The sequence below is a fragment of the Engraulis encrasicolus genome, chromosome 7 (assembly GCF_034702125.1).
Source record: "Engraulis encrasicolus isolate BLACKSEA-1 chromosome 7, IST_EnEncr_1.0, whole genome shotgun sequence".
NCBI classification, from domain to species: domain Eukaryota; kingdom Metazoa; phylum Chordata; class Actinopteri; order Clupeiformes; family Engraulidae; genus Engraulis; species Engraulis encrasicolus.
The window spans coordinates 5526910-5536909 of NC_085863.1; the positions used below are offsets into that span (position 1 = coordinate 5526910).

At 47.9% G+C, this 10000-nt stretch overlaps 2 protein-coding genes across 2 annotated transcripts in view; both read right to left on the reverse strand.

Moving 5' to 3' along the window:
* The window catches only part of LOC134452382 (cell adhesion molecule 2-like), a 666831-nt gene that overhangs the window by 258048 nt on the left and 398783 nt on the right, over nt 1–10000 (reverse strand). The window lies entirely within an intron of this gene.
* Nucleotides 6497–10000, reverse strand: part of LOC134452323 (uncharacterized protein DDB_G0271670-like) — a gene marked incomplete at its 3' end in the record, with an annotated part of 12824 nt that continues 9320 nt past the window's right edge. The window contains exon 2 of the mRNA XM_063202673.1: nt 6497–7237. Within this exon, the coding sequence (XP_063058743.1) occupies nt 6497–7237 (741 nt within the window). The remainder of the gene's footprint in view (nt 7238–10000) is intronic.

The following is a 10000-nucleotide window of genomic DNA, read 5'->3' on the forward strand; positions in this document are numbered from 1 at the left end:
GTGATGTAGACGGAGGATCAGAGTAAATGAGATATAACATGCGGCACTTTGGTTTCTCTTCTCCGTACATACTTATAATGGTGATATTGGCTTAGTTACTTGTGCGGTACTTTCCGTTTTATATTGAGGGAGATTGTTATAGGATAGGTCATAGGGAAGGGGAGAGTCTGGACCGTTAACAAGGAGACTGCTGGGAAATAATGATGGACAGCTGGCAAAGGCTGGTCGTAATGTTGTCTTTGAGATTAAGTAGAAGCGTTTTAAAAGTCTCCTTCGCTAGGTTAGACTGGCATTTCACTGCGAGCACGCTAATGGCGTAAATTATTTTATTCAAAAGGGCACAGATAAATAAGCCATTCTTGAAGCTCTCTTGACAAGGACAGATAGTTTTCTGAGAGTAAAAAACAGTAATGAGCGGGAAAGAGTTAAAAGCCATATGAGTATTTCTTCCTGAGTCGACAGTGAAAGACTGAATTGACAGTGTTAAAACTCTATATTATGCAGATGAGTGAGGAAAAAAGGGAAATTGGGAGTTTAGAACATATTTTACTGTGGTTGCCATGCCACCAATGACGTTTTCAGCTCAAGACGAAAACCCAACAACACATCTGACATTTGAACATGTTGGTGTGAAGGTCTGGAAACAGAATGATGAAAATGATTGAGTGAGATAAATATGCAAAAATACAGCCGGTGAAAACACGGAAACAGTTCAATGAAAAACATTATTTGCGGTGAAGACAAGGACATAAAGGGAGAGGCATAGGCTATATTTTCATAGCCTGATTATCATCGACTTTCAAATCTCTTTGAGACTTGGCCTAACCAAGAGCATAACAATTAACATTTCTCAAACGGCATGGTCAACCTGTCTCCCTTGGTTTGCGAACGGTTGTATTCTCGACAAAGTGGAAGGAGTTCCCGATTTTTCGGGTGCTCAGAAATGAAATTGTATTGCTCTTGGCCTAACTAGAAGCAACGCTGAAGGTGTTGCATCACTAGGAGGGCACGGCCTGGCTACTATTTTCAAGAGATGAGGACAGCACTACCACCTCATTATCCAAGGTTACAAGGTCAGCATCATTATTACAGTATTTTCTTGGCAGTTGTTAGTTAGTGCTAAATCATTCAGAAGGACGATGGACAGCCGAACCAGAACTAGCAAACCAAAAAGGCTGTGGGAGTACGGAAAACATTAAAAAGAGAGAGAAGTCTGCATCTGAAGAATGTTTTTTACCCAATACATCACGGAAAAATATAAGTAAGTGGGATGAAAAAAAAATCTGGTTGAAGCGGACTGTTGTCTCTTTTTATCTGGCTATTTGCTGCTCCGAAGTCAAACGTTTGGATGTGCAAGTTTTTACCTACTACTAGCATGGAAAACATTGAAATGGGCGTGGTTCGTAAATGGGACAATGTAGATGCTGTTTACTTTGTGCAATGGGCTGCAATGAGGTAGGTGTAATGGATTAGTATGAAGTGAAGTCAGAGCTTCACAGAGCTAGCAGAGGACTGCAATCTGTATTTCAAGGCTCCGTATCTTTTAACACTCTGAATACAGTGCACGCATGCACGCACACACACAATCCAACTCACACACAAATACTTAGAGAGAGAGAGAGAGAGATCCTAGGAGAGGGCCCGGTGTTTGCCTGCCTGTCTGCCTACCTGCCTTCCTGCATGCCTTTCTACCTGCCTGTCTGCCTGCCTGCCTGCCTGCCTGCCTCCCTGCCTGCCTCCCTGCCTGCCTCCCTGCCTGCCTGCCTGCCTGCCTGCCTGCCTCCCTGCCTGCCTCCCTGCCTGCCTGCCTCCCTGCCTGCCTGCCTGCCTGCCTGCCTGCCTGCCTGCCTGCCTGCCTTGTCATATCCACTGATGTCCACATCAATCACTCTATCAGATACAGAAGACAGAGGAGAACATGGCGTCCTGATATCCAGGGTCATGCTGTGGCAGCCAGACCAGCGCTTTCATCTATTTATTCTGTTGACTCTGTGATACAGCTTCACAGATTTGTACAGCAAACATAATTAGCTAACCACATCAATATTTTCACTTTGCACTGACAGTACCGTATGTAACACTTTTATCCAAAGTGACTTTGTTACTTAGTCATAGGTACTGTTATTATAATCCATCAATAAGCCTGTTTGTATTCAGTCCCCCCTTTTGTTATGTACGGTAGGAACATGTACATATATGCATATGCATTGTTACTTTTGTTTCATTACTTATTGGTTGAATTTGTATTTGTCAAGATAACTACTTTTTTTCTCTTTTTTTTCTTTTCTTTTTTTTCTCCATTTCTGTATGGTGTAAGATGTATATGTATAAATGACTCACTGATGTTTTATTGCATATTGATCTTGTGGGTAGACGCACAGTAGTTCTGTGGGGTGGGGGGTGGTGGGTTGGGTGAAATTTGAAATGTTTAAAACACCAAAATCTATATCTTGAGCCAAGAATGTAACTCTGTTTTGTGTTTAATAAAAAGAGATTTAAAAAAAGATTTTGTAAATATCAACTCAACTACACCATCAGCTAGATAGTACTGCATAACCAGCCTCATCCGCATTTTTAAGTGCACATTGGAGACAAATGCAATGGTCAAAGGCAATTTCAACCTTCTGTGCTAACCGCAGAGATACACCAGCGGCGACGCGATTCAAGCGACAGAGTGTAGCAGCAAGCGATACGAGAGATTGAGGAGACTAGAGTATGTCCGTACAGGCAGTGGTACAGGCAGAAGGCAAAGCATTCAAGCATTCCCATTGGCTGTGGTCACTGACCTCTATACAGTCATTGGCTGTCGCGGCTTGTCGCCGAACCGCGTCATAGAAAGTTGAAAAGATTTCAACTTCAAATTGTCGCGCTCGTCGCGCAAATCGCTCTAGTCTCCAGAATCGCTTTTGTCTCTCGACTCAATACAAAGTCAATTACTTCCGTCGCTCGACTCGCTCAGATCGCCGCTGGTGTATTTCTGCAGGAACCCTGTTACATAGATGTTTGACAATCAAATACACTTGACTTGACTTGACTTGATAACCTAAAATAATATGCTAACTATACCAACAAGAGCTTGGAAAAGCCGGAGCTTTTTTACATGCATTTTTCAGAGCATAATAATAGATCACCACTTCCTCAGACTTCCTAGAATCCTGATCCAGCCTCAAGAGTTTTTTTTTTAAATCATCTTTGTTTTCTTCCAACTTTCCCGTTTCACACCAGTTTCCAGTTCTTGCTTGTGGTAATTGTCACACAAAATTGTCTGCACAATTTCTCACCGTTCTCTTCGCTCACAGTTTCCACTACCATGCACCTGTTCCGGCGCGTCTTCGGGGCCAACTAGTCTGGCGAGAACAGTGCTTTTGGAGCTGGCATTGCGTGCCATTGTTGTGAGAGGGGTGGGTGTGCAAGGCTTTAAATAAAAACTGGGTAGTGGGTACTCCCAACCAGGGGCGTAGCAGCAAATTGTTATTATTAATATTATTATTAATATTATTATTATTATTATTATTATTATTATTAGCAAATTGTGGGCCCTATGTAAAATCAGCTCAAATGGACCCTCCCAGTGATATATCTACATAAATACATCACACACTGTGTGGGCCCCCTAGATGCATAGGGCCCTGGTAACTTTAGCCACAATATTCCCCCCCAACCCAAGCCACCCCTCTTCACCCCTCTTACCTGGCACCTGCCATTCAGAGCAAGGTGCCACCCCTCCCCACCCTCTCTGCCTAGCACAGCTCAGCTCCGGGCAGACTATCACACTGCCAGTCTGTCTGGTGATACTGGGAGAATGAACCCCAGACCAAAGTCTTGGCACAAAATACACCCTCCAAGAGACAACCCCCTGCCCACCCCCCCTAAGCACCCCTTCCAGCTGGACAGCCATCAACCCGGCTCCCCTCAACACCCTACCCAGCTAGACAGCCATCACCCCGGCTCTCCCCACTCAGCTCAGCTATGCAGCACGGCCATGCCAACCGGCCGGAGCTCAAGTGCCCACCAAACTTAAAACTTAACCAACCCAGACCAGAGTGAATGTGTCCAAGCTGCCTGGTGATGCCGTGCTGCCGAGGTTTAATGCCAGTGGATGGACCCTCGCCCCCCTCTCGCTCCCCTCTCGCTCCCCTCTCGCCCCCCTCTAGCCGTCCTCTCGCCCCCCTCTCGCCAGATGACCACTTTCAGATGAATTTGCCACTGAGCTCTAAAACAATGTGAGCTGCTACACAATGCTAACACAGGCCTTTGCTACCTACCAATTATATTTCAACAACAATGGCGACACTCATCAACTTTATCATTCTTGTGGATTTTATGCCATTTTTATATTTTATTATTGGTTAGCACATTTTGCACCCATAGCTTTTGCCTTTTCTTGTCTTTTTCTAATCTACCATATTCTTCAGGAAGCTTCCGGAATCCAAAAGGACCAGACCAGTGTGTGTGTGTGTGTGTGTGTAGCTTGTAGAGTGCCCCCTGGAGGAGCTGTGCGGAACTGCACAGGTCTGGAGAGAGTCAGCAGGCTAATTCTCCGCCACTAACAGATCCCAATCTTGGCCGCCTCTATCAACACCAATACATCAACACCAACTACACCACAGCACAGCTATGCATATCCAGAGAGATCATGTTGCCACACCAGAGCTATGCATATCCAGAGAGATTCACGACAACAACAACACTCATTTGCCATCCAGGTTTTAGCTTTTTTTTTCTCTCTCGTTTCCCCCCCAGCAGATACGGTTTGTGTTCCAGCTCATTTTCACCGTGCTCACTTGGGTGTGTCTGTGTGACAGTGTGAACACATAGGGACACAGTCTACAGAGGGAGCCAAATCTAACTAACTATGACACACACACACACACACACACACACACACACACACACACACACACACACACACACACACACACAGACAAACACACACACAGACAAACACACACATACATACACACACAGACACACTCTCTCTCACACACATGCATGCTCACTTAGCTGTCTCTGGCAATTACACACACATTCATATTCATCAAGTTGACAGATGCTGTCATCATAAGTGACTGCCAGTACAGGTAGGGCACACACACACACACACACAGACACACACGCACACGCACACACACACACACACAGACACACACGCACACGCACACGCACACGCACACACACACACACACGCACCCGCGCACGCACACACGCACACACGCACGCACCCACGCACGCGCACACACACACACACACACACACACACACACACATACACACACAAACACATGAACACACGCAAACACATGCAAACACACACACAAACCCATACAAGCATGCACGCACGCACACATGCACACACACACACAGTTCCCAAGAAACCGCTTTCACACACAATAAGCCAGAAGACGGCAGAGCAGAGAAAATGAAATCTCATTCAGAAGAGAGAGGACTGAGATGGCATCGGAGGAGAGCTCCCATGGCAATGGAGGATATGAAACATGCATCAGAAATACATCACGCAGACACAGACACAGCACAGGAGGAGGAAGGAGAGGACGAGGAGAAGGGGGAGATGAGGAGGAGAATAGAAGGAGGAGAAAGTAGTGGAGCAAGAGGTAGAGAGAGCAAGAGAGAGGTAGAGGGCGCAAGAGAGATGTAGAGAGCGCAAGAGAGAGGTAGAGTGAGGTAGAACGAGGTAGAGAGAGGTAGAGAGATGTAGAGAGAGGGAGGACATGTAAGAGGAAGAGAGAGGTAGAGAGAGGTAGAGAGAGCAAGAGAGAGGTAGAGAGAGCAAGAGAGAGATAGAGAGAGGTAGAGTGATGTAGACAGAGCAAGAGAGAGGTAGGGAGATGTAGAGAGAGATAGAGAGATGCAGAGAGAGGTAGAGAGCGCAAAAGAGAGGTAGAGGGCGCAAGAGAGATGTAGAGAGCGCAAGAGAGAGGAAGAGAGAGGTAGAGAGAGCAAGAGAGAGGTAGAGAGAGCAAGAGAGATGTAGAGAGAGCAAGAGAGATGTAGAGAGAGCAAGAGAGATGTAGAGAGAGCAAGAGAGATGTAGAGAGAGCAAGAGAGAGGTAGAAAGATGTAGAGAGAGATGCAGAGAGAAAGAGAGAGAGAGATGCATAGAGAGATAGAGAGAGGGCGGACGTGTAAGAGGAAGGGAGAGCAAGAGAGAGGTAGAGAGAGGTAGAGAGATGTAGAGAGAGCAAGAGAGAGGTAGAGAGATGTAGAGAGAGCAAGAGAGAGGTAGAGAGAGGTAGAGAGATGTAGAGAGAGCAAGAGAGAGGTAGAGAGATGCAGAGAGAGGCTAAGAGAGGTAGAGAGAGGGCGGGCGTGTAAGAGGAAGGGGCAAGACAAGAGATGAAGAGCAGGAGGGTGAGGAGGAAGAGGAGGAAGAGCAGGGGGGTGAGGAGGAAGAGGAGGAGGAGGGGGAGGAGGAAGAGGAGGAGGAAGAGGAGGAAGAGGTTGAGGAGGAAGAGGAGGAGGAGGTTGAGGAGGAAGAGGATGAAGAGCAGGAGGGTGAGGAGGGAGAGGAGGAAGAGGAGGAGGGTGAGGAGGAAGAGGAGGAAGAGCAGGAGGGTGAGGAGGAAGAGGAGGAAGAGCAGGGGGGTGAGGAGGAAGAGGATGAAGAGCAGGAGGGTGAGGAGGAAGAGGAGGAAGAGGAGGAAGAGCAGGAGGGTGAGGAGGAAGAGGATGAAGAGCAGGAGGAAGAGGGTGAGGAGGAAGAGGAGGAGGAGGTTGAGGAGGAAGAGGAGGAGGGTGAGGAGGAAGAGGAGGAAGAGCAGGAGGAAGAGGAGGAGGGTAAGGAGGAAGAGGAGGAAGAGGAGGAAGAGGAGGAGGGTGAGGAGGAAGAGGAGGAAGAGCAGGAGGGTGAGGAGGAAGAGGATGAAGAGCAGGAGGGTGAGGAGGAAGAGGAGGAAGAGGTTGAGGAGGAAGAGGAGGAAGAGGATGAAGAGCAGGAGGGTGAGGAGGAGGAGCAGGAGGGTGAGGAGGAAGAGGATGAAGAGCAGGAGGGTAAGGAGGAAGATGATGGAGAGCAGGAGGAAGAGGATGAAGAGCAGGATGAAGAGCAGGAGGAAGAGGAGGAAGAGGAGGAAGAGCAGGAGGGTAAGGAGGAAGAGGAGGAAGAGCAGGAGGAAGAGGATGAAGAGCAGGAGGGTGAGGAGGAAGAGGAGGAAGAGGATGTGACTTTAGAGGTGCACTTTGTAAAACGGTGGCCAACTGCTGATTGAAATTGTGCTGCCTATGCCTAAGAGGTAGATGATGAAGAGGAGGAGAGGAAGATGTCAAGGAAGACAAGCAGGGCAGGAAAGAGGAGGAGGAGGAGGAGGAGGAGGAGGAAGAGGAGGAGAGGGAAGAGGAGGAGGAGGAGGAGGAGAGGGAAGAGGAGGAGGAGGAGGAGAGGGAAGAGGAGGAGGAAGAGGAGAGGGAAGAGGAGGAGGAGGAGGAAGAGAGGGGGATGTGGATAGATGCCTCCTGAGCAGACTCAGTCACAGCGGCTCATCCCTCCCTCTGATCTGATCTCTTCATCAGTGTGTATGAAGATATGCGAGGCGAGGAGGAAAATCAGGAGGAGGAGAAGGAAGAAGAGGAAGAGGAGAAGGAAGAAGAGGAAGAGGAGAAGGAGGAAGAGGAGGAGGAGAAGGAGGATGAAGAGTAGAAGGAGAAGGAAGAAGAGAAGGAGGAGGAGGAGGAAGAGGAGGAGGAGGAGGAGGAAGAGGAGGAGGTGTGGAGAGAGCCAGGCCTCCTGAGCAGACTCAGGTCGTGGTGGCTCGTCACCCCGTCTGATCTGATCCGATCTCTGCATCAGTGTGTATTATGATATGCAGGGAGAGGGGGAAAATCAGGAAGAGGAGGAGGAGGAAGAAGAGGAAGAGGAAGAGGAAGAAGAGGAAGAGATTCAATGACAGTCACAGCGGCTCGTCCCTCCCTCTGGTCTAATCTGCATCAGTGTGTATTATGATATGCAGGGAGAGGGGGAAGAGGAGGAGTAGGAAGATGAGGAAGATGAGGAGGAGGTGTGGAGAGATGGTGGCTCGTCCCTCCCTCTGGTCTAATCTCTGATCTCTGCATGTCTGTGAGTGCGTCTTAATATGCGACCTTGCCTCCTCCACTTGCTTCTCGTCATGATGACATCACTGACAACAGTGATGCGCGGGCTGACCCGAAAGCAGCGGGCGCTTGCAATTAACTGCGGTCGACCGCAGGCACGGGTTATGAAATATTATTTTTAATGAAATTCGGGTCGGGTGCGGTCGGTCAGGACCTTTGAAATGATGCCGAATTTTAAAGTAGGCTATAGGCTAGCCAATAGGCTATAGTTTACTTTAGCAGACAGGGACATTTTTTGCGAAATAGATCAAAGTTTATATGGCTGAATACCTACGATGGTGCCACGCGCTCTGCAGGAGACTTAATGAGGCTCCTGCGTCGGCCGAATATCTTCTGCGCGCAACTGGTGCAGCAGGTGCAACCATTGAGTGCATTTTGAAGAACACAGAGGGTGCTCTCTAAACAGTGCAGTGATGGATATAGCCTACATATTTTCTTATACAATTGTAATGGTTTCGCGCTCATGGGTTGCTTACAGAGTTTGTTTTCATTTCCTGTGTCGTACCATGACTACGAGGCAATCCACTTGACGGCTGGCTCCGTCTGCTCACCAACCTACAGATTAATTTTCTCCATGTATCCAAACGACGATGTTACCGAAATAAACAGGTGACAGTCGGCAGTCCTCATTGCATGGCCTGGGTTCAAAAATCCGACATGTCCTGTTGAAATCCACAGCTGTCTTGTTTTTGACGCAAATTCCTTTTTTAAGACCTTTATTGACGTGATTGTGCTTTGCCAATGACGCTAGGATGTTCATAAAGACGCACGGCTACTATTTTCAAAGGCGGGTCGGGAAGCGGGCCGGGTCAATATTTTTTCATGAATATTTCTTGCGGGCAGGGCAAGCGGGCGGACTAGGGAAAAAAGCGGTCGGGTGTGTCTTGTTTTTTCGTCGACCCGCGCATCACTGACTGACAACAACATTATATTTCAATATCTTGCAAAAGCTCAATTGTAGACTCTTTTTGTCATTTGCAATTGGGATGGTGAATGAAAAACAGTCCCTCAAACGCTGTTGTGGCTAGGCTGACACCTGGGAAACTTTATCGTTTTCTTCACGGAGGAGGGGGCCAGGAGGCGGGACGAGGAGACAAGCGCAAGTGGAGGAGGCAAGGTCGCATATTAAGACGCACTCTGTGTGTATGAAGATATACAGGTAGAAGAAGAGGAGGAGGCGGCTCGTCCCTCCCTCTGGTCTTCTCTCTGATCTCTGCATGTCTGTGTGTATGACAGCAGATGATCCATGGTGGTGCCACTAACCTGATTAGTATTGATGAGGCGTGACACGCTAATCATTCATGTGACGGGTCACCATATCGCAATATTGTCATCATTACAGCCATATCCATAATGGATGGCTGTGCCATTTACAAACTATTGACATTCTCCAGCCATGATCAAACTCAATATCAGTGTCTGTGCGCAAGTACAGAGAGCGTGCGTCTCAGGTGAATGCAGGCACGCACACACACACACATGCACACGCACGCACACACATGCACGCACGCACGCACGCACACGCACACACATGCACGCACGCACGCACACACACATGATTCCTATGAGACACAAAAGCACACAAATAACAGCTAACTGTATCTTCTCTGTGTGTGTGTGTGTGTGTGTGTGTGTGTGTGTGTGTGTGTGTGTGTGTGTGTGTGTGTGTGTGTGTGTATGTATGTGTGTGTGTGTGTGTGTGTGTGTGTGTGTGTGTGTGTGTGCGCGCGCGTGTGTTTGCATGTATGCATGCAGGAGCGCTTGCTTGTACTAATGAATGCACAACATGTGAGCTTTACTGCTAAGCTTTATTGAAGTGAAATGGAGTGTAAACTTCTACACAAACTGCCGAATACCCCGCATACGAGACTGCACAGAATAATAATCACAATGA